The sequence below is a fragment of the Melospiza melodia genome, chromosome 6 (assembly GCF_035770615.1).
Source record: "Melospiza melodia melodia isolate bMelMel2 chromosome 6, bMelMel2.pri, whole genome shotgun sequence".
NCBI classification, from domain to species: Eukaryota; Metazoa; Chordata; class Aves; order Passeriformes; family Passerellidae; genus Melospiza; species Melospiza melodia.
Genome location: NC_086199.1, coordinates 23,320,812 through 23,344,584, shown reverse-complemented (window position 1 = coordinate 23,344,584; position 23,773 = coordinate 23,320,812). Strand labels below are relative to the sequence as shown.

At 55.9% G+C, this 23,773-nt stretch overlaps 2 protein-coding genes across 2 annotated transcripts; one reads left to right on the top strand and one right to left on the bottom strand.

The window, feature by feature from the left end:
* Nucleotides 1–1,506: 1,506 nt before the first annotated feature.
* Nucleotides 1,507–7,943, bottom strand: PGF (placental growth factor). The gene is made up of 7 exons (XM_063160282.1): nt 7,878–7,943; nt 7,687–7,726; nt 6,875–7,071; nt 5,695–5,771; nt 4,020–4,049; nt 3,867–3,929; nt 1,507–3,182 (listed from the first exon to the last, which is right to left on the bottom strand). The coding sequence occupies exons 1-7, from the start codon at nt 7,941–7,943 to the stop codon at nt 3,161–3,163; spliced, it is 495 nt and encodes a 164-aa protein (XP_063016352.1). The 3' UTR covers nt 1,507–3,160.
* A 9,763-nt stretch (nt 7,944–17,706) lies between these two features.
* On the top strand, nt 17,707–23,491 carry EIF2B2 (eukaryotic translation initiation factor 2B subunit beta). Its single transcript, XM_063160281.1, has 8 exons — nt 17,707–17,869; nt 18,415–18,535; nt 19,064–19,212; nt 19,929–20,092; nt 20,366–20,461; nt 21,291–21,428; nt 22,064–22,130; nt 23,009–23,491. The coding sequence occupies exons 1-8, from the start codon at nt 17,707–17,709 to the stop codon at nt 23,164–23,166; spliced, it is 1,056 nt and encodes a 351-aa protein (XP_063016351.1). The 3' UTR covers nt 23,167–23,491.
* The last annotated feature ends 282 nt before the right edge of the window (nt 23,492–23,773 follow it).

Genomic DNA, 23,773 nt, shown 5'->3' with positions numbered 1-23,773 from the left:
AGCTGCCTCTTTTCTCACAAGCTAAAACCGACACATGAGAGCTGGCAAAAGCTTAAAATATGCTGAGACTGCAAACATCATTGGCTTCACCAGGCAGGATTATGCCAAATTTTGTGAGGGTGCAAAACACTTATAAGTCACAATCGTGAAGTTAGGACCTCAGTGTTTCTTTATTTGCATGGAGACATGCGGGAGACCTGCCTGGGCATGGCTGGGAGACACTGCTGGGTGGCAGAGCTCTGATGGCAGCCTGTGCTCAGGGACACCAGAGGTGACAGGGAAGCTTCAACATCACAGCTTCACCAGCTACAATGCTACATCTCTGGGCCAATGCCCACATCACCTTTACAGTTACTTCCCAAAAAATGTAAGATATTTTTCCTGGTGCATGAGGCTGCCTTATGTTTTGTCTCCCTATAACTATCCTCCTAAACCATCTTGCTGCAGCTCCTAAAGCCTTATTAAACAAACCTTTGCCCTGTAAAGCTGGAAGGCACAGGGAGCCCAGGGCCGCTGATAACCCAGTGGTGTGTTGTTCCTGGGCTCTGTGGGACAGCTGCAAGGGGTACTCAGGCAAAGAAAAGGTGAGGGATTTGGGAGCACTGGGGCTGGAACAGGTTTTCTGCCTGCCCATGGTGGATGCTGCTGTCTTTGGGGCTGGGGTATGTCAGGGTCCCTTCACAAGGGCACCTACAGTCCTGCACTGTAGTACCTGGAAACATGGGGTTCTGTAGATGTAGCTGATCTTGTCAGAGTGCTCACACATCTGCTGTGGCCAAGGAGAGCTCCCAGGAGCTTGTGGTATAAAAAGAGCTACAACAGGGACCACACAGAGGGACAGGCAGACAGTGGTGGGTCCCCTTGAGAGGAAACACGGGCATTGGACACAAGCCCTGAAGCCAGGAAGCCTCTGCCCCTCAGAGCAGCAGTCCCTCACCCTGATCCTCATCCTTCCACTGGGGGGGAGGTCCTGCTGGCAGTCCCTGCCACCCTGGAGTGAGGAGGGTCTGAGGACTCTCCCCTCTGGCAGGGACAGGGAAAGGAGCTAGCACTGCCCTGGGCATGTGATGCCTGCAGCAATCACAGGAACTTCATGGGCTAGGGCTCATTCCGTTCCTGTTACCTCCATGGAGCTGGAGGGAGCCCTGACAGCTGGAGATGCAGCTCCCAAACCTCTTGTGGAAGTGATGTTTCCCCTTGCTCCAGACCTGCCCCAGCTATTCTGCTCATCATGGCTGCAGTGGGACAGCCACATCCCTCCCAGCACTCACATTCTTGCTCTCCAACACCCCATGCCACAGGAGCAGCAGGGGACAAGGCCACACACTGCACCCAGGTGATGGAGGGAGAGAAGCAAGGCAGGGGTCTGGCCCTGCCACGTCTGATGGGCAGAGCTGCCTGGAACACCTCAGTGCCAGGCAGTGGCCAAAGAGACACCAGGAACTGTGTACAGGAAAAGCCACTGTGTGTTAGTGTGCTTGAATTTGTTTTAATCCTAATCATGAGTCTTGATAAACTTATTTTTATTAATTAACATACTTGATTTATGTAGCTTCCTTTTTTAAACACATAATACTACCAGGGTATTAAAGACAATACAGAAACCATCACATACATCCTCAAGTGCTGCACTTGGTTCTCCTTGGCCTCAGAGCAGAGCCAGCCAGGCAGAAATGACACACAGTGACAGGGAAAGCCTGCGTGGACCAGGCCAGCACATGGTCCACACAGACTTTGAGTGATGTGGGAAGGGGAGCAGTGAGTTCCCCTCATCTGTGAGGTAGTGAAGGAGGAACTTCATGGGCTATTTTTGAGGCAAAGGCCATGTAGGCTGTGCTCCAGGACACTGTGGATGCCTGGAAATGGGATCCAAAAGGGATCCAGCAAGCTCCTGAACGAAATGCCCAGCTGCACAATTACAACTCACACAGTCAATTCCCTGCTATATGATGGCAGTATGCAGGTTTACATAACCTCAACATCCACCTCCAGCTTCCCCTGGCAGGGATCTGCCCTGTCCCCATGTCCCCAGCCTCAGGCAACACCAGCATTACGGCTTGGAGAGTCATAACGTAACCCCTACCACAGGCAGCTCTGTCAGGTGTGGCAAGGAGCCACCTTGGACCCCAGTTCTTGCTGGGTTGGGCTCCACTCTTGTTCCTCAGAGCAGGATAAACCACAGGTCCCATCATTTAAGGGTAACCTTGAAACCTTTGCAGAGCTTGCCCTCTGGTCTTGTTTGAAGCTTTCAAACAAAAAAAGAGAATGGGTGAGCACAGGATGGGCAGGGTGAACAGGGAGGTACCAGTCCCACACTGTGCTGTGGAGGGGAAGGGCAGCTCACCCAAGGGTCTCCCAGCACCTAGTTGAGCTCCAGCACAAGGATAGCCCCCAGCCCAGGGAGCAACCTGCTGGTTGCCCATCTCCAGCATCACAGCAAGGGCAGTCCCTTGGTGCTGCAGGATTGGTGATGGGGACAAACCCTGGGTCACAGCCCTATTCCAGCCTGAGTGGGTGCCCATGGGGAAGTTCCCTGCCTTGTTGGAAAGCAGACAGGAGCTGCCAGCTCCCATGTCTGACCAGCTTTTATTGAGCAGGGCAAAGCTGAGATGCAGCTGTGAAAACATGAGGAGCCCAGTTCCCTTCTGTTCCCAAGCAGAACAGCTTCCCAGGCAAATCCCTGGCACCTGCCCCGTGCCAAAACTGGGACGGATGCAGCCCTACAGCCTTGCCTGCCCCAGGTTTCCTTCCTCCCCAGCTGCAGAGCGCTGGCAGGACAGAGAAGTTTTGCAGGTGCAGCCCTGTGAGCCATCTCCACTCACTGCCACATCATGCTGTCCTCCCCAGCCAGTTCCAGCAGCACATGCACCAGCTTGGCTCCTCATTGTCCCTAGAATGTCCTCAAACAGCAGCACACTGCTTGAGCTCCTCATCTTCAGCCCCAGGCTTGGTCTCAAGTCCTTTTCTCTTGCTGCCAGTGGGGCAGATGGGCAAGGGAGTCCTTGGTGCCAGGCGGTGCTCCCAGCAGGGCCAAGCGGGAGTAACAGTCAGCTCTTCCGTGCTGGAGTCCTGGAGGGACACGGCTCCACAGTGCCCCGCGCTGGGGACAGGGGCAGCTGGCTCGGCCCATGGTGGGAGCGGGGCTGGGGCAGGGCAGGGGCTACCTGCGGGGTGTGCCACACCTGCAAAGAGAGCAGGGCACGGGGTGAGCACCGCCAGCACGGCACCTGCTCTGCCCTGGGGCCCCCTTTGTGCCTGGGACACAGCAGCGCAGGGGCAGGGCCGGCAGGCAGCCTCCTCAGGGGGAGCAGTGAGGGTGGTGGGGCTGCCACTGCTGAGCCCCAACAGCAGCCTCCACACAAAAGGGGGGAATGCCAGAGCAAACTGCTGGCCACAGGTGTCACACCTCAAAAGTGTGTCCAGCCTGTGCTGTGACTGCAAGGAGTTTGAGAAAGTGAGATAAAGGATGGAAAGAGTAGAGTAACCCAAACAACAATCAGTCAAGGACGGCAGTAAGGACACAACTGGCAGCAAGATGAGGCTGAAACTGGAAATTCATGGATCCATGAAATCCACCATGGTCTGTGACAGCAATAGAGCAAAACACGATCAAGTCACCAAGCCCATCCATCCCCATTCTGCCCAGCTTTGAGCTGCTGAGCCTGGGGACTACCAGGTACCTCCCGAGTCTTCAGCAGGAGGCCTGTTTCCCCACAGCCACTGTCCCCTCTTGCTTACTTCTGTGTCTGCTCTGCACAAACCCTTGACTGCTCACAGTGTCAGTAAAGATCTAAATGCTTAATGAAGACACATCCCAAGAAAATTAACCCAGAAGACACCACCCATACCTGCCCCTGCTCACTTACAGTTCACAGTCTTTCCGTCCCTTCTTGTCTTGTCTTCTCTTACCTCGGCCCTTGGACCTCCTCCTTCAGAAGGAAAGTACCACAAGAAGGGCTGATGAGTGGGAGATGAGACCCACAATCCCAGCCAGTAACAAAGCCCCTGGTGTCACTCACCTTCCCAACCTCATCAGGTCCTGCCGGGGCCTGCAGATGGGAAAATGACAGAGAGAGGTGGTTATTGGGCAGTGCTGCATGTTGAGCTGCAGGAGCTGGCCCCGGGACATGCCCAATACACTGCACAATCTACCTGTCATCATTCATGTTTAAAACAGACAAAATAGCTCTTCTCTTGACCTCATCAAGCCCTCAGTCAGGAGCTGATTGCAGCAGGCAGAGAGCAGGCAGAGACAGCACAGGGGCTGGTTGGCTTGGGTGACTACCCTGGGGCTGTGACATTTTGCCAGTGAGACTGGAGAGGGCAAGCTCAGCTTTAGCTACTCCCAGTGGCAGCTTGCACATCCCATAGTGAAACAAGGTGCAGCATCCTGAGTGACAAACATGGGGGATTTGCTGCAAAGTCCTGGTGGTGGGTTCTCAGCCATGACCTACCTCCCCTGTGGGCGTCACAGCCAGGACATCTGCCATTCCTACACTAACTACAGAAGGCAGTGATGTACAGGTGTGGAGAGCACATTAGGAAGAAGCCAGAAACTGCTACAGAGGGCAGCCTGCACAAGTGCTCATAGGAGATCCCCTGAAAGTTACCCTAGGGAGGAAAAGCACAAAAGGCTTAGGAAATTCCCTGCATGGGAAATAGCTGGAAGCAGAGAAGGAGGCAAGTAATATATCTGCTTCTTCCCACTCTGCCTTCTGCATCTACTGACAGACAGAGACCGTGTGGAGCTGGGTCTGCTCCAGTACAGCTGCTCGTAAAACTGCAGGGGAATACCAGTCTGGGAATCCTCAGGATCTTCTTCCAGGAAAGGACCATGTCTAATGGCTGCCCAGCAGGACACTCATCCCCCAGTTTTCACAATACTAAATCACCCTGGGATCATGATGAAGAGTGATGACCAGGGCCCCCATGCAGGCAGTGCTGGAGTCTCTATGGCAAGGACCAGCTGCAGGCAGCACCAGAGCTGCTCCCACAGCACTGCAGAGGCCCCATCCTGCCCAGGCTTTCACCACTTTTGGGACACAGTGAGCACCCCAAGGGGTTGACAGGTGCCAGCAGTCTGCGGCAGGCAGGTGCTGTGCGTCCATTCCAGGCCAGCACTGCACATCCAGCCCAGGGTGGCACTGTGTGTTTTAGGCTTTCATTTGTTGGCTTGTATGTAAACCTCTGCTGTACCCCCAGGCCTGTATGGGGTAGCCTCCCTTAAATGGTGGCCCAAGACTCAGCTGTTGAGCTTTCTCTTTGGGCCACAGTCACATCTAGGCACGCCAAGCCACGGAGCTCCCTGCAGAGCCACCACCTTGGACGTGCTATCACACACCAAACTGCTGCCACAGAGCCACCAGCCTTGCTCCATTACCCACAGGCAGATCCCCTGGCTAAAGAGCATAGACCAGGCATGCCAAGGCAGCTGCAGGGGTGGGGAGCGCAGCCTGCAGACAGAGCATGGTGCCTGACCTGTGCTCACAATGGCACGCACCCCATTGTCTGCGGGGAGCAGGTGTAGAGCTGTGCTGCAGCCTGCAGCTGGACAAGGGCCACAAGCACCTGCAAGCCCCAGTGCAAAGACAGCAAGAGGGGTGCCAGCCCAGCCAGGGTGCCCAGAGGGTGCCCCTGCTCCGCACACAGGGAGAGCTGGCATGCTTGCTCGTGCTGGACCCCAGGAGTCCCTACCTGCACTCGCACTGCTTGTGCTCGGTGAACGCCATCTCCACATAGGGTGCCTCCCCGTTTGGCTTTATCTTCAGGAGCTGAAAGAAGAGCAAAGGTTACTTCTCAGGCAGTGGCAGGAGGGGGCTGGAAAGACACCCGAGCCACTGCCTTGCCACCCCAGGCTCTTGGGAAGATGCATGTCTAACCTGTTCCTCGGGACCTCCAACAACAGAGTCCACCTCCACACGTAGGCAGCACTGGCCGGGCCCAGCTGCCCTGGCAGCTTGGGAGGCTCTGCCAGTGCCACCCCTTGTCTTCAGGGCTTTAATTTAAGTCCCATGGCCTTGGGAGTTCCCAGCCTTAGAAAAGATTTTTCAGTCTCTACCTTTCTGCACAATTTTCACGTTTCTGACCCCTTTGCACACCTCCCTTCTCTGATAGAAATATGCTTCCAGTCGTGTTTTTCAGGCCAATCCCACTGCTGCTGCCTCCTCCTGGACGCTTCCTACAGCACTGAGTTGGAATTGCCTGGAGTCAGTACCACAGTGCCTCTCCAGCCCAGGGGTACAGGATTTGCAGTGTCACATGTCACAGCCCAGCTTGAAGCTCAGGCTGGACATCCAAGGGCCTTACGGGATACATTCATCATTCCGTGATCCCCACTAGCCCCTGCGGATGCGTCTGGCATTTCCACCCTGCACACAGCAGCAAGATCCCTCCCATAGAGGGAGACCTGTGCTTGGGGAGCTGTCTTCTGCTCACACCAGGCTTTTGATCCATCCCAGCCAAGAGCTTTTTGCCATCCTGCCTTCCAACACACTTTCAACCTCAGAGACCAAAATCACTGGTGGTTTATTGCAGGCATTCCCTAGTCCATCATCCATGGCAAAGCAGAGCATTTCCCTGGTCCCTGCAGGATCAGCAGGTTGATCTCTGGCAGCTCAGTGCAGGGGCTGCAGTGTGAGGACAGCTGCTGCCTGGTACATGGGGTGACACCTGACCTCAGGGCCAAGCCCAAAGAGCAGGCAGAGGGACCCGACTGGCTTGGCTCGCATTTCAGCAGTTGTAAGTCCTCTCCCTCGCTAGCCACACTGCTACAATGCCTAGAGGATGCAAAGCTGCTAGCTGACTTCCCGGGGCTGTGAGCCCCCCTCCAGCCGTGCGGCAGCCCCAGCCCCGGCCCCGCAGCAGCAGCTCGTACCTGCATGGTGACCGTGCTCGTCTCCACGGGCACGCAGCGGAGACCCTCGTCCCCACAACAGCCTCCGCAGCGCTGCAGAGAGACGCAGGAGGGTCTGAAAATGTACTCCACCTCGTTGGGGAATTCGGTAATGACGTCCACCAGCTGCTCCAGAGGCCGGCAGAAACTACGATTCCAGATCTCCCGAAAGGTAAGGACTGCAAGAGACGGACTGTCAGGGGCGCCCAGGGCGGCAGAGCCCAGCCGGGCAGGTGCAGCAGCCGCGGGGGGGTCCTGCAGCCAGGGAAGCGGAGCACAGGGAAGCAAAGGACCACTCTGTGCTCCCAGTAAGTCCGTCGCTGTACTGTGCACATCACTGTGCGGGGGCTCACACGGCCGCCCCGACGGCTCTTTCTCCCTCTATCCGCCAGCTGGGTCTCCTGCCCCGGCTCTCTGCTCACCCCCGAGCTCCGCCGCCAAGGGGCTCCCCCGCAGCTCGCCCAGCCGGACAGCCGTCCCCTGGGCAGGGAGAGCCGAGCGGAGCTCTCTCACCCGGCACTCCGCATGCCGGCACCGGAGGGGCGGCACTCTCGGGACCGGGCTGCGCTCCGCTCCGGCCCGCGGCGGTACCCGGTGCCCGAGGACGGCTGGGGGCGTCAGCCTGCTCCGAGCCTCGGCACAGCTCCCGGCCACCTCCCCGGCTGTCACCACGGGGCTCCAGAGGTATCACAGCCCCGGGTAGCACCCAACGCGCCCCGGCCTTGCGCGAAGCCTTCCCTGGGTTGCTGCCCCCTCCCAGCCGCGGCACCGGCGGCCGCCCATTTCCAACTCACCGGGAGACTCCGTGCTGGCGGTCCCCCGTTCCTCCGGGGCCTACAGGAGAGAAAGGCGAGCTCTGCGGGGGCAGCACGGGGTGACCCGCTGCCGCCCCCCGCCCAGCGCCGGGAGGAGCCGTCCCGGCCCCCGCGGCCGCCCCGAGCAGCCGCACCGCGCTCCGAGCCCCCTCCCGCCCCTCGGCTCTCACCGGGGCGGGCGGTGCCCCCAGCGTCCCGGCCACCAGCAGCCGCAGGAAGGCGCCGAGCAGCCGCATCGCCGCCCCGGTACAGACTCGGCGCCGCCACTACCGCCCCGCCGCCCCCGGCATGCCGCCCCGCCGCCGGGCCACCGGCCCCGCCGTGCCGCCTCCGCCGCCGCCGGGCCATGGGAGCGCGCCCCGCTCCGCCGCCGTATTTCACCGCCACCGCCCCGCCGCTGCCCCGCCCCGGCCCCGCCGCGGGGCGGGAGCAGGTGCTGGCCCCGGGGGCCGCGGGCACGGCCGGTGCTCCCGGACGCGGCGGAGCCCTCTCCTCCAGCGCCCCCTCACCGCCTCCGGGCACCGCTCCATCGGGCTGTCCCGGCGCTTCCATTCACCGCCCCGTGCCCGGTGAATCCCCGGCCGGCGGGAACCACCGGAGCTCTGCTGGGCTTCTCGGCTTGCTGTTTTCGCTGCCCCATGCCCATCCACCCGTTCTGCGCCCACCTGCCTCCTGCCCCCATACAACAGCCCCTTTCCCACCATCCTCTCAATTCCTCTACTGATGCCCTGTTCCCACCCAAACTTCCCGTGCCTGTCCACCCATCCCCTTCCCCCTCAAGCTGCCCCGTGCCTGTTCCATCAGCCCCTGCCGCTGGACCCCTGCCAAAGTGTTTCCAGCCCCCTCAGCCTCACCTACAGCATCCTGGTTCTGGTCTACAGCTTGGAAGGGAAGGGGGCACAGCAGGTCTTGGGTCAAACCCTGCTGCCAACCCAAAGGAGCTCTGTTGGCCTTTTCTGTTCTATTTTTAAGCCCCAGAGGCCAGGGAAGCTGGAACTATGGGAGGTGTGATGAGATGCCGACAGGCAACACGATCCCCCGTGGGCTGCAGGTCCCAGGGAAATAACGAGCTCTGTGTCCGTGCCAGGATTCACGTCCTCCTGGGAGAGAGGGGAGGCTGCTTCAGGGCTTCCCTACCCAACACCATGTGAGGTCTGTCCCTGCAGCATGAGGATGCCAGTGATCCGCTCCCAGCCTGTGGGATCTGTCCCCAGGGGATGCAGGGCATGCCAGCTGCCTGTCCTCAGCCCTGCTGGGCCATGCAAGTGGCAGTGACTCAGGCACCAGCAGGAGCTGGGCTCAGTCGGGAGTTTCTAGGCATTGGTACCACTGAGTGTGTCACAAAGCTGCTGGAGCAAGGCCTGGCAAATTAGCATGGAGATGCTGCAGAGATAAGCACAGAGAACTCCCAGCCCCACCGCGGGGAGGGTGTGCTGCAGTTCATCACTCAGCACCAACTCAGCAGCTACTGGGGCTGCTGTGGCAGTGTCAGTGCCTGTTCATGCTCCTTCTCCTGGCTGGGCAGCAAAAAGCAGGTAACATCCTTAAAGTGGTGACTGGAGCATGCTTGTGGTCTCCCTCTGCCACCCTACAGACCCTCCTGGGCCAAGGGGACCCCTTTCCCACTTCCCCAGGGCTGGTTGTGAGATGGGGTGAGGAGAGAGCATTTCCTCCCACCCCAGAGCAGAGGCCGCCCTGAGCAGCAGCTGCTGCCAACTCACTGGACAGACAGAATCCTGTTATTGCAAAGACCGTGACCACACGGGGCCTCATGCCTGTCCTTGCAGGAAGGTCCCTTGGGGCCACCTCTCAGACACAAGGCCAGCCTCTGGCGCTGGAGCAAAGGGCTCTCCCCCAGGAGCTGTGTGGCTTGGGAGACCAGCCCTTAATTGCTGAGTGCAGTCCTGTTCCTGGTCTGAAGCTATTTCCTCAGAGGCCTTGGGCAGAGTTTACATTCCTGGGATGAGCATCCACTTTCTAGGTAGTGTGGAGCAGAGACAGGAGAAGAGGAATAATATTTGGACACCAGTCACCTGTGATCAGCAACATCCTCCTGCATGTGGGAGAAACATCAAGCCGGCTGGGGTCACAGCTGCTGGAGCATTGTGCCATGCTCCTCCCTGGGGGGCCAAATGTGCCCTTCCCCAGCTGCAGGACAGGGCTGGAGGTCGATGCTATAAATGCACCAGCATGTCCCTCGCGCCGCCCCCACTCGGCTCTGGGGAGCGGAGTTACGCATTAGGGAGAAGGGACAGAGGAAGCTCAAGGAACCAGCCAGGGACATGAGGCAAACAGAGACATTTCCTTAAAGAGCAAATGCCTCCCTGCAGTGAGCCCCACGCAGTGGCTGCTGACTGGGAGCATCCCCTCGAATATGGCACTGCTGCCTCTGCCACCTCCCCGCCCTGCTCACCGAGGTGGGTGGGGAATGACGGAGCGTCCTTGCTGTGGGTGAGCCCTGGCTGTCAGGTGGGGAAGGCCAGCCCTGGCACTCCGCTGCAAGCATGCCATGGCACAGCCCTGCCAGGGAACAGGGTCACCTCCATGCCTCCTTCAGGGTGAGGGGGAAGAGCAGGGGCCCTGGCTGCCCAGGGGCACTGAAGGAGCCCAGAGCAAGCAGCAGCTCTTCCCTGCAAACCCCACCCTGCTCACTGCAGGCAAGGTCCCTCCTAAGTAATCTTTTCCATAAAACAGCCCCATGTCAGCATCAGAGTTCTCTCAGGGCATCTTATACTCTGCAAAATCCCACCTTTGGCATCTTGCGTGGAAAAACCCAATAAAAACTTGTCCCTGCATCATTCTTAAACTGTCTGCAGCCAGGGCCTCCTGTGTCACCCCTGAAGCTCTCGGAGAACACCTCTAAAATCCTCAGGGCATTATTTTTGTTCTGCTGCTATTTAGGACAGATAACTCAGTCTCATCAAAGCTATAGGCTTCTACCAAGGGAAGGGCCAGTCTATCCATTATCCAGTGCCCAGCACAGTCACCCTCTTGTGTTTGACCCCAGTAGGCAAGAACCCCACCAGCAGCTCCCTATATCCTGCGTTGTGACGGGACTCCTGAGGTCAGAGCAGCATGAGGATGTGGGGCACTGGGCTCCTCACACCTGCCATCATCCCAGAGCCCCCAGGTCTCACCCTCACTGTTTCATTTGATTGCTTTCTCTGCTTCTGTGACCTCTTCTCTGAGAGTCTCCTAAGCTCCACTACCAGAGAGTCAGTCCATGCTAGCACTGGGATAAACCAGGTCAATCACCTGCAGTTTGTATCTCCGCAGTGAGAATGAGGACGGGAATGGGCTGGCTGGGGCATCCCCAGCTCCAGCCTCTTGGCACAGGTAACCCAGGCCTCTCTCAGGACACTGCTGCTGACTTCTGAGAAATGCAGGGATCTCCAATGCCCTTGCAGGCAAGCAGAGCTGCACCAATGACCCCCGAACAGTCAGGGCTGCTCCTCAAGGAAACAGCTTGCAAACAAGCTGCCTGGGCACCTGGGCCCCGAAGGACTCCTCAGAGCTGTGCTGCAGCAGCTCCAACTCCGAGATGCCCTCAGCAGCACATCCCCTGTCCCTGGCGGCTGCTACGGTGGCGTCAGCGCCTGTCCCAGCCCAGGTGTGCAGGGGATGTGTTTGCTGAGGGGGAGGCTGACAATAGGGGGAAATGGGCCGGGCTGTGCGCCCCGATGGTGGCGGCCTGCAGCCCCGGCCCGCGGCAGGCGGAAGCGTCCGGCCTTAGTCAGCGCCGGCCGCACGTGGCAGGAACTCTGCTGTTTGTTTGGGCTCCTGGGGAGGGGAGCTCAGCCTCCCTGGGGACCCACAGCCAAACCTGCAGGCACCTGACACTCCAGCTCCATGCCTGGGGACATCAGGGGCTGTTCCCCGCGGGTCACGGGCACTGCAGGCTGGCCTAGGTCAGACGTGAGTTTTGGAGGGACATGGAATGAGCACCAGGACTGCCTGAGAGCACTCCAGGTGAAGAACTCAGGCAAGGGGAATCCTTGGCAAGCCTGGGTGCTGCTTTCAGACACTAATCCCTCGTGGGGGCAGGGATGATGCTACCAAGAAGGGTGTCCCTGAGAGTGCCAGACCCAAGCCCTGGTTTGGGTGCGTGCGGCCCTCGTCCAGCCAGCGTTCCAGGAACACATCAGCGTTGGCAGACATAGTGCCACTTGCACCGTGCTCAGTGGCAGTGCCTGGGCAGCCCCACGCTGTGGAGACTGGCCAGGCCACGGGTGTTTGCAGAAAAGCACAGGCCTGGGGCAGGGTGACGCACTGGAGAGCCACACCACAGCCCCAAGCATACGTGGGCACCTACAGGTAAGCGTTCAGTCAGCAGCCCCGACAGCGAGCACAGCTACCGCGCCAAAACAGCAGCCCCATGCACACCAAGTGCCTGAGAGACCAGAGCAGGAGGCAGAGACAGAAATCACAGCACAGCTCACCCTGCTCTGCCAAAGCTCCTCTCCTGAAGACCTGGGTGGGAGCTGCAGCTTCAAGTCCCAGAAAGCTTGCAGGAATTTCTCTCCAGTAGCTGTAGAGTGCTGTGCTTGGGAAAAACAAGGCTGAGAGCAGGACGGACTGGTGCAGCAGTGTGCATGGCCTTCTGCCACGGGCTGAGACAGAACAGCCTGGGCCCGCAGCAGATGGAGGCACAGGGAATGGCAACCGTGGGAGGGGTGAGATTCTCCCAGCAGGAGCTGAGCAGCCCTCTCCTCAGGAAAGACACAGAGGTTACTTTTCCACCAGAGAATCAAGCATATTCTGCACATTAATCACATTTCACCTACCCTGGGGAAAGGGCAGCGAGCACTGAACAAGAGGAGCGGCACACAGGCACAAACTGGCTGCTGCTCCGCTGCTGCTGCCCCTGCTCTCCAGCTTTCCCAGCCCAGCCTGTCGGTGGGCAGGGGCTGCCAGGCGCTTCTCTCCCCTGCCAAACTGGAACCCAATCCACACCCAGCCCAGAGCCTCTGGCCGCTTATCATGTGGATGCAGTTCTCCTGCTTTTAGTTGTCATAATATTGACACAAAGCAAAATAATAGTGATGGCGAGACTCTGCCTGGCTCTGGAAGGCAAACAGGCAAGGAGACGGGGAGTAGCAGACTCCGCTATTGTGTGGGACAGGGCAGCAGCCAGGGCTGCTTCCCAGCTCTGCTCCTCAGCATCACTCCTGCTGATAAGAGGGGGATGTGGGATGCGGGCGGAGGGGGAATATAAGCTCCACAGCACACCCTCCCTGATGAGGAGAGTGGACGTGTGTATCGGCAGGGCTTCAGCCCAGAGGCTTTCCTAGAATGTGGGTGGAGGAGTGGCTCATCTCTCCCTTTCCCTGAAATCTGGCAGCCGCTGAATAGCTGCCATCACCCGCAGCAGACAATGAGCAGAGCGAGCCCGGGGCCAGCTGCAGCGCAGGAGCAGAGGAACTGCGGGGAGCTGGCTGGTGACCAGGAAGCAGCCCAGACTGCTGGTGTCACGGACCCCTTGGTGACCACACGGCGTCCGGGCTGCACTTTGTCTCGCTCCAAGGGCCTGGCTTCCTGCAGCCACACCAGGTTTGCTCCGGGGCTCCTCTGAAGCCAGCCCGGAGGGATGAGCCCCCAGCAGCACCTCCTCTGTGGCCCAGGCAGAGTGCCATGTGCCATGCACCCTCAAAGTGGTGGCAAGGCCACAGCCAACACCTGCATGGTGCCACTGGGTTTTCTGAGCACTTGTGCCTTTGGTGGCAGGGAAAAAAGCAAATGCCTTTTCAGGGTGTGAAGGTCCAGGACACTAATAGCAATGCTGAGGACAACAGCTCCCACCCAGCTCTGTAGCGTGCTCTCTCATCCCTTGCTAGAGCTTGTTTTCCTACATGACATGCAGTGACTTCCCACACTTCCCTCACCTCTTCCTGACCAGCCTGGCCTTTGAACCAGCTGCCTCCAGCTGCCTTTATCACGAGGGGAGACCTGGGCTACTGCCATAGATGAATGAGCCGACGAGTGAGGCTCCACATCCAGGGCAGGCATTTGGACGCCAGCTTCCCATGCCTCTCCCAGGGGCTGGGAAGAGCAAGAGGCAGCCCAGCCTGCTCTGCTTCCACAACAAGCCCTAGAAAAACCTTCATGCTTCCCAGCCTTGGTCTCTATTTTTAAGGCTCCTAAAAGGAGGGGGGCGCAAATTACAAACTTGCTGGCAGGAGAGACGGTCCCTGGGCCGGATTCAGAACCGCCTACTCATTTTCCATAGGGATTGTGGACTCCATTGGTACCACAAGGGTCTGGCTATGGGCTTGGCCTGCCTGTGTGCGCTGTGCTGACGTGAGGATGAGACAACAGCCATTTTCCAGGCAGCGACAAGCACACGTACACACAGGCGGCCAAGCCAGGAGCTGCACCAAATCCTTTGCTAACCTGAGGTACTGAATCCATCCTGTCATTCCCCTCAGCAATCCCTGCCTGTCTCCCCTTGGCCACCCAGGCAGCCACAGCAGCCAGGCTTTCCTGAGCATGACCAGTTAGAGACAGCTGTTACAGAGTGATCAGCGAGGACCAGCAGAACACGTGTCCTGGTACCTGCAGTGTCAGGCTGAATTTCAAGCATGCCAAAGCTGCCGATGACTCAGACAATGTGCGTGCGCCTGAACAGCCACAGAGCTCAGCCTTCCAGCTGCTCACGTACCTGCACTGGATCAGCAGCTGTTTGTTTGGGCTTTTTGTCTTCTTTCCCTGGAAGCTTGAGTTTTAAACATGCATTCCACACTCGGTTCAGCTCACCATTTCCTTCCCCTTCACTTACTAAGTGGCCTGGTTTCTCCCCTCTAGCACACAGAAGACACTGGTTTGGGCTCCCTTCAGCAGATTCATTCCTGCCTCTCCATCTGTGACTACAAAAGCTTTGGTCTTGCCTTGTTTTTGTCCCAGGCCTTTGAGCACAGGTTTTCTAAAGAGCAATCAAATCACACCAAAGATACCTTAGTGGATCCTTCCCTTTAGACTGTGCTTTGTGTTCTCCCCACACCCGTGCACTGTGATGTCCTTAATTCAGTCACTTGTGCTCAGCAAGTGGCTTAGGCACCCAGCAGTATACTGCTTCTGCCCATGTCACCCACCCAGCCTCCACAGTCCATGCTGAGCTGAGAGCCTGCCCTGCTGCCCCTGCTGGGCCGTGGCTCAGCTGGCTCTGCTCTGCTGGCTCCTTCTCTTTGCCTGTGCTGAGCGTGAGCAGCTCACTTTGCTTACCCAACTCTTGCAGATGAGTCCAATTACTGGAGTTCAGCAAACCGATTCTCCTCCCTGGCATTTTATCCAGCCCACTTATCCACTGAGAGTTTCTAATCCAAACAGCCTCCCAGCACACGATGTTCCAGTGCTCCCAGGCTCTACCCAGCCTCTGTCCTGCCTTGTCCTCCCTCACATGAGCACTTGTGGGATGACATTCAGCCCCCAGGGATGCAGAATTCCCTGGCTGGAGGGAAGCAGTGTCTCCAGCAGTCAGCCCCGATGGTACAGAGCAGGATGCCATCCTGGCTAGGCTGGCAGCTCTCCAAGGAGGTGAGACAGCTTTCAGCTCCCCTGCAGGCCCATAAAACATGCTGCCATGCTCGGCTGGCCAGCTCATTCCCTGCTCAGCTCTTTTGTGCACATGACCAGCACTGTCTGCACTGTGCCAGCCTCCTCGCTTGCTCGTGCATCAGCTGGGGAGCTGCAGGCACCAGCTCTGCCCGGGGTACACCCGGGAAGGGAAGGGAAGGGAAGGGAAGGGAAGGGAAGGGAAGGGAAGGGAAGGGAAGGGAAGGGAAGGGAAGGGAAGGGAAGGGAAGGGAAGGGGGGTGGGCTGTGCAGGAGACAGCTCCCTGTGGCTGTGGCAGCAGAGGGGGGTCCATTACATCCAGCAGCTGTGGAGCAGCAGGTGAGTCTCCTTCCAGCTGTACAGGGCTGCACCTCCCCACCCCCCATCCCTTCTGCACCCTGCCACAGCCTCAAGGCAGTGGGATTTTAGCAGACTACACCAGGGCATCAGCATGCATCTTTCCTTCCCCCCTTGCCCTACAGTCCCTGTGCTGTCTTTGCTGCCCATCCTCCTCCTCAATGCCTCCTTTTCAGTCCTGCTGGACAGTTCCTGTCTAACTCCTTGGGTCCTGCCAGGAGCAGCTGGCTGCTGACAGTTGGATGTCTCGCAGCCATGGTCCCTGTGAGCTGCCTGGGGTTTGCCTGCAGCTCTCCAGAGAGCCCCAGGCCTTGGCCCAGCTCAGCTCTGCAGAGCTAACGGCTCCGAAATCCCCATTCAGAGGCTTTCATTCATGAAACACAGGGCAGCAGACCAAGCACAGGACTCTGTCCCTCAAGGGACACCAGACTGCCAGCTGCCTAAACTGGCCGTGGCAGCAGTGCCCAGCAGAAAGTGCCACAGGGGAAAGAACAGAAACAGCACAAACGGGAAAAGCTCTGCAGCCTGGCAAAGCACTGGGAAAAAACTGTCCTGCAGTAGTTGCTGGGACCAAAGCAGGGAATGTAAACAGCCCAGCATCCACAAGGAGGTCATAACCTCAGAGCCCTGTTTCCCTTCCTCTTCTCCACCCTGCCTAATCTTCAAGAGCTGCTCTGTTTACTAGCAAGATAAGTAAACAAACAAAGGAAAGCTCCAACGCAGTGATTTTTATTTTTCTGGCCAATCTGCAGGTCCCAGTCTCTGGGTGCACATGTGGGAGCTGTTTCTGCACACCAAGGCAGCTGGCACACAGCCCTGCAGGACGAGCAGCAGGCAACTGATGGGCACAGTGCATGCCAGTAAGTGGCTGTGCACAGGGGCAAAGGGGAATGGGGTTTCCCTGCACAAATGCAGAGCTGGGCAGACCTTGCTCCAGGGAGCCTCTGATTTACGCACTGTGGAAGAAAACACACACCTAAATCTGGGAAGGAGGAGACAAGGCAGCGGGAACCAGGACAGGTCCAGCTGGGACAGTGGGGCCCAGCACAGTGGAGCCAACAGCTGGGCAAACCCTGTCACCCTCTACTGACTCTGGCCAGGGGCAAAGGATGGCACAAGCTCATCATGGAGTGAAGCTCTGACTTCTACCCAGGGCTGCACTCCCCGAGCACATCCAGCCAAACTCAGATGTGTGGCCCTTTGCCAGGCATGGGAGGCATACAGCGAGCTCCCTGCCCCAGGCTGCTGGGCTCTCTGGCTGCCAGGCAGGCAGAGCAAGCAGGAGGAAAAGAGAGGTATGGAAGGACTCTCAGTCCCCTGCAGGCTTTGGGTGACAAATCACCTGCATTAAGTGCTCAGAGCCAGCACACCAGCTGGGGACCCAGGAGCCCCTGGACAGGAGCTGGCTGTAGGGTGAGTCCTAAACTAACCAGATGAACAAAAGATGTCATGAACATCCAAGGCCCTACCGGCCTCACCATGAAGCAATCACTGAAAGCTTCCAACATAAACCTCTTTGCTTTTATTTCCTAATCTCAAACAACAGGACACAGACCAGAGCGATAGAGTAAAGCAGTAGAGCAATGAGAATTATTCCATGGCTCCAGGAACTAGACACAAAGGAGCTACATTCCTGCCTTATCCAGGGCCGGTTCTGGCTCTGCCAGCAAGAACAATTGGGCTGCCAGGAACTGCGCCTTTCCCAGCTCGTTTGATTTGGCCCTTCAGAGGCCGGCACTACGCGCTCCAAACCAAACCAAAGCAAACCCGCCCGTGCGCGCTCCAAAGCAAAGCAAACCAAACCCTCTCGTACGCGCTCCAAAGCAAAGCAAAGCAAACCCGCCCGTGCGCGCTCCAAAGCAAAGCAAACCAAACCCTCTCGTACGCGCTCCAAAGCAAAGCAAAGCAAAGCAAACCCGCCCGTGCGCGCTCCCGACGCTCCCACAGCCCCGGGCACCGCCCGGCCCCGGCCGCGGCACCGCCCACCGCCGGACGCGCCTCTCATTGGCCGAGCCGCCGCGGGGGGGCGGGCACAACTCCGCGACCTCCACCAATGGAACGGGGGGGGCGGAGGAAGCGGAAGTGCCGCCGCCATGCCGGGCGCCGCGGAGCGCGGCTCGGAGCTCTCCGAGCAGATCGAGGCCTTCGCGGCGCGGCTGCGGCGCGGCGGGGAGCGGCCGCGCTCCGAGGACACGGCGCGGCAGACGCTCTCGCTGCTGCGGAAGATCGTGGGGCACGGGCGATGGAGCCGGGCCGGTGAGGGCCGGGCGGCGGCGGGCGGACGCAGGGCTTTCCCCGGGCGGTTGCGGCTCCCCCAGCGCCGGGAGGAGGCGGCGGCGGGGCGAGCCGCGGGAGGGAAGCTGCGGCCCAGTGGCGGCTGTCGGGCGCGGAGGAATCAGCGCCCCCCGCGTTCGCAGTGGCTGCCCCGGCGCGGCCTGCCGCGCTCACGGCCGCGGTACTGCGGAGCTGCCCTGCTCCAGCCGTGCTCTCCCCTCCGCGGCGGCAGTCCGAGCACGGGCCTTTCCAGCAGCACGCCGTTTTCTCTTTCAAAGGAAAGGCCAGATGCACTGCTGATGGCCTTCTCTTAGGTCTGTGTTGTGTCCAAGCGTTTCCTACAAAACCCACCAGTGGAACCGGCTGCTTCGTGAGGGCTCTCTGCTCGCCCCTTGCTGGTGTTTCTTGGTGCTGTGGTCCTTGTGCTGGAGCAGCTGCTGGCCCCGGGATATTGAGGGGGTGCGCTGGTTTGATGCTCACATGGGCTTGCTCTGGGCAGCGCTAACCAAGGCCCTCCCCTCTTTTAGGGGAGCTCATGGATCTGATCCGGACAGAGGGCCAGAGGATGACAGCAGCTCAGCCGTCGGAGACAACAGTGGGCAACATGGTGCGACGGGTATTGAAGGTCATTCGTGAGGAATATGGCCGGTAAAGCGCCCTCTTGCTCCCTGTACCTCTCTGAAAACCCAGAACTGCCCTTTTAAGCTGCTTCTGTAAAACCCCTTAAGTTTCCATCAGCCCCTTTTCCCACCTCTCCTAGAGAGGGATTCAGGGAGTTTAACACCAAAGGAGACCTTGTTGTTTCCACTATGGATGGTGACATTTCCTCTTTAGAAACCCCTTGGTGTATGTGTTGTGAGTGCATGACAAGTCTGTGCCCTGGCCTTGGGTAGCTCTCTCTCTGTGCCTAGGGGGGTCCATGCCACTGGAGCAGTAGACTCGAGCCTGCTCCTTGTCTGTGGACAGCAGTGTTTGCACATGTCTTAAGAAGGCACTTTCTGGCAGAGATTTGGATGTTTTTCTGCCAAGACAGCTATGGGAGGCTCTTTGGTGTGGCATGGTGTGCCTCCTGTGGGTGGTTTTCCTTCCTGTCTCTTCACATCCAGGTGTGCCAGCTCAGCCTGGCTGTGGCCCTGTGCTCTTTCCTGAGGCTGAAGAGGCCACTTCTCTCCACAGGCTTCACGGGCGCAGTGAGGAAAGCGACCAGCAAGAATCCCTGCACAAACTCCTGACTTCTGGAGGACTGAGCGAAGATTTCAGAACCCCTTATCCCTCCCTCAGAGCTAATGTTATTGAAGCTATTAATGAGATGCTAATTGAGCTAGGTACGGATGGGTCTGAATTGCTCCTGAGTGAAAATTCTTATGGGATGGGACTGATGGTTCCCCCTTCTTTAGGTGAAATAAAACAATAAGGATCTGGGAGGCTTAATCTGAAGGAACCAAGGGACTGAAGCCCTGCTGCTCCCATGAATTAGTTTTAAGTCCTCTTTGGCTAATGGGGAGATGGGTAGATTGTGGAAGGAGCAATATGGGGGGCTGTAGGCTGTGCTCTTGGTCTTCTGGGAAGTCTTGAGTCCTGTAAAGAAGAGTGTAAAGTCCCTGTGCACATATAACCTGACCCTTGTCACAAAGAACCATGATACAGTTTTCTTTTTCTGTGATTCTTGTGACAAATCAGGCACCCGACCCACCTTCTGAGGCCCAAGTTGCCCCCCTATTGAACTACAAAAGTGTTGAAGTTTTGTGGGTCTCATGGTTATCTGGAGCAGTGCTGACATAATCCCCTCTCCTCACAATGGAGTTTTCAGTACAGCTGTTGTTATATATAATGAGGGTATAGCTAGGGAGCATGGGGCATTCAAGGGCCAGCTTCTTGGTTCCACTCCACTGGCAAAAAGAACGGAGAGAAACACTGCTCCTGCTCTCCCAGTGCTAATAACATTGCTTTAGTGAAAAATCTCTTGTTGTAGGACAGTCCTAGCAGCACAAGTGTTGCTTTTGCTGGCTGCCTTTACACCCACGCGTTCCTTGTGTTCCAGAGGGCACGACTGATAACATTGCAATGCAGGCCCTGGAGCACATCCACTCCAATGAGGTGATCATGACCATTAGCTACTCGCGCACGGTTGAGGCCTTCCTGAAGGAAGCTGCTCGCAAGCGCAAGTTCCAGGTCATCGTGGCAGAGTGCGCGCCCTTCTGCCAGGTAAGGCCCACGCTGGCTGGACCCTGTTGTCCCGCGTGTTCTTACTGAAGTCTTGTGTCTGGAATCAGGGTGAACATTATGGAAATTCCTCTGTAGTTGAGAGATTGGAGATAGCTCATTATCCTACCGCAGCATCCTTCAGTTGAAGGGCCGTGTTCAGGTTTCATCACTTGGTAGTTTTGCAGTTCAGACAAGACTTGAGTGCTGATACCTTTACAGTTACACTGCAGGAGCTATGTCACAGGGAACCAATTGGATTCTCCCTCTTTTTAGGGTCATGAAATGGCTGTCCGACTGTCTAAAGAGGGTATTGAAACTACTGTCATGAGTGATGCAGCTATTTTTGCTGTCATGTCTCGAGTCAACAAGGTAAGGAGGGCTCCACTGGGGGAGGGATTTCATGGCAGATTGGGTGCTTAGGCCTCTCAAATCAGCTGCAGGTCCTAGTGATGATGTGTCTCTTTAATGAAGACTCAGAATTGTAATAGTCCCTGTTCACTGCTGGAGTGGAGATTCAGAGTCAGTATGATGACTGACTGAATGGTGACAGGTTTTTCTGGCTTAGTGGCTACACTTACAAGAGAGCCTCAAAGGATTAGCCTCAGTTTTCAAAGGAGATGGAACAAAAAGCAGCATTTCTAAAGGGAAGAAACACCCCTTTGCCTGAAACAGAAGATGACTGATGAAGGGAATCATTAAGGTTTGTCTTGTTAAACAGACATGTTCTGTACTTTTAGAGATGAAAACTTGGCACCCCAAAATGGGGAGAATAAAAAGTACTTGTAACATACTAAAATGCAGCCACATCAGTTCTTATCTATATATTTTGAGCTGTTTTATATTACTCCCTCAAGCATAACGCAAGGGAATTTTTGCAGTGAGTAGTCAAGTTACTTGTACAAAGCTTGTAGAAAAGGGACCACAGCCCAGTTTCTGCTTGGTGTTCCCTGCAGTGGAACATACATTTGTCTCCTGAAGTTCTCTGGGCTGGAGTCATGCTCTTGTTAGCGAGGAACTCAGTGCAGAGCCAGTGCCAGATGAAACAGATCAGGCATTCAGCTGCCCTAGAACTCCAGCTGCTGGCTGGCTCTACCGACACAGTCCTCCTCCAGCTCATCTGTCAGGGTCTGAGCCAGGAAGTGTTCCTTCCCCAGTTTGCTGTGGAACATGCTATCTAATTCTGATTTGCCCTTTTAAGGTCATCATTGGTACAAAGACAATCCTGGCCAATGGTGCCCTGATTGCTGTGAGTGGGACTCACACTCTGGCACTGGCAGCTAAACACCACTCCACTCCACTCATCGTGTGTGCCCCCATGTTCAAGCTTTCACCACAGGTAAGTACAGCAGCTCTTCAGGACTGTGCCTGCAGGGGCTTTTGCTTGTAGGAGCTTAGGGGGGAGAGCACCATCTGTCAGTAAATGGGCCATCTCCCCCATCTAGCTTTGTTACTTCAGAGAGGAGATCCTTACCCAAATCTGGCACACCTCGGGATCTCCTTGAAGCACCTCTGCCACATGTGCAAAGCAGTACATTGGATATCAGGATGTAAACCACTGCCTAGACTGAGACTGGCATTGCCACACTTATTTTTCCTCAACCATGACAGATTTCAGTTTATGCCATTAGTGTTGAAAGGCAGAGAATGCAGAATGAGACTCTTACACTCAGTACTTTTTCAATATTGTCAATATGAAGTTGCAGACTGAGGAAGTCACTCCTCCAGTTCACTAGGCTTTGGTAAGGGCAGCCATGTCATAGAAGGCCCTAAAAGCTTTGAGGAAAAACCTTTCACCTGTAAATGTTAGAGAGGTTGTAGACACAGGCACTATGTCATTATTGTAAACAGACTTAATATCACCTGGCAAGTCATCTTCCTCTGCATTAATTCCTTCCAGTGCCAGGATCTGTTTTCACAAGGATAATCAGGTAGGACTTTTTTCCTCATCTTCCTGTCCTCTTTCTCATTTAGTTCCCTAATGAAGAAGATTCATTCCACAAGTTTGTGTCACCACAGGAAGTGCTGCCATTCACAGAAGGTACTGGTTATTCTTTATACATCTGGTCAAGCTGGTTCAGATTTTTTTTTTTTTTTGTAACTCATACAAAAAATTAAACATCAGAGCATGTTATAACCTTAGAGAGAAAATCCTTTTTTACTGTCTTTGACAGAAAAGAGTGCTCTGAACCATCCAGTTTGTAACTGTATATTACGTAGAGAAAAAGGATTTCTTTTAAACACTGTCTTGGCAGTTTTGCTTCTGCTCTGAAACTGTTTTATTATAGGATGGTGATAATGATGCCAGGTAGGTAGCAGTTTTCTGTGGGACAGGGCCGATGCCCGTCACCAAGGGCACCTTCCGTTCTTTCCTGTAACTTTTTGAAACTTTGTTACATGATACAGCCATTGAAACAAACAGTGTCTCTGCCATGGGCTTCCCACACAAGCACCATCTTCAGAAAGGCCTCAGTGCCCAAGCCCATTTTCAGTTAGCAAAGTCTCTTTCAAAGCCCCATTTCTATGTGACAAAGGGTTTTGAAATGAAGATAGCAGCTTGGCAGCAGATTTTACTTTTGGCCTTCTAAGCATTTCTTTAAATAATAACTTTGGCAGTATCAGGACTGTCTTACATATTGGTAGGGTTTTTTTAGCAATTAGTCAGTCTACATCAGAGGGGATCTGGGGTTTCTACCAGCAAAAATGACCAGAAACAAAGTATTGCCATTCATTGAAGATTGCTGTATAGCTGTAATTTGATGACATCAGTGAAGAAGTCAGAAAGTATTCAGGATGTTCAGGTACTGACTTCGGGGTGGTGTGTGCATAGCCAGTTTGTTTAGGGACTCCAGAAGCTGTGCAAAAGACTAACTGTACTTTGAGTTGCTTTGACTGATATTGCTGCTACTCACTTCACAGGGGAGATCCTGGCAAAAATCAATGTTCACTGCCCAGTGTTTGACTACGTCCCTCCGGAGCTCATTACTCTCTTCATTTCTAACATTGGGGGTAACGCACCTTCCTACATCTACCGCCTGATGAGCGAGCTCTACCATCCCGATGACTATGAACTCTAATACTGTGAAGCACATCACTGTTCAGACTCTTTTACCTTTCTCTTTAGAAAGACACAACAGCTAATTAAAGTGTATGTTGCAAAGGCAAGTTGCTGTGGGGAGCCAGTGGGAATTTGCTCAGCAATGTCTTTTCTACCCAAAAGCAAAAGAAGGCAAAGCTCTTGTACAGGTTTAAATCACATGCTGTGTGAGAAACCATGTGGAGCTGCTAACCCACTTTGACTTTGAAATAGCAAGGCATATGTGTAACTCTGGGGCAGCTAAGCTGTTACTTCAAAGTCTGCTGCAATAAAGGCTGTTGACAGTGATCTCACTGTTAAGCACATTTTCCATATGCAGTTGTTTTGTTTATTTAACTAGCAGGAGTTTTACCAGTGTAGTCAGTTGCCTGCACTCACTGCATGATGCTGTGGTCGGCTTTACAGTGTGCTTTCACATGTAAATATGGTGGGACTAGGAACCCATCAACAGTTGTCTTCAAAATGGATTATTTAGCTATTGAGTTATTTCAGTGGGGATAGGTGGGGATTTAGAATCTCTCACTCAAGAACACAAACTGCAAGGAGTTGGAGAAGGCAGCTGTGTGTCATTCGTTGCCAAGTGAAGT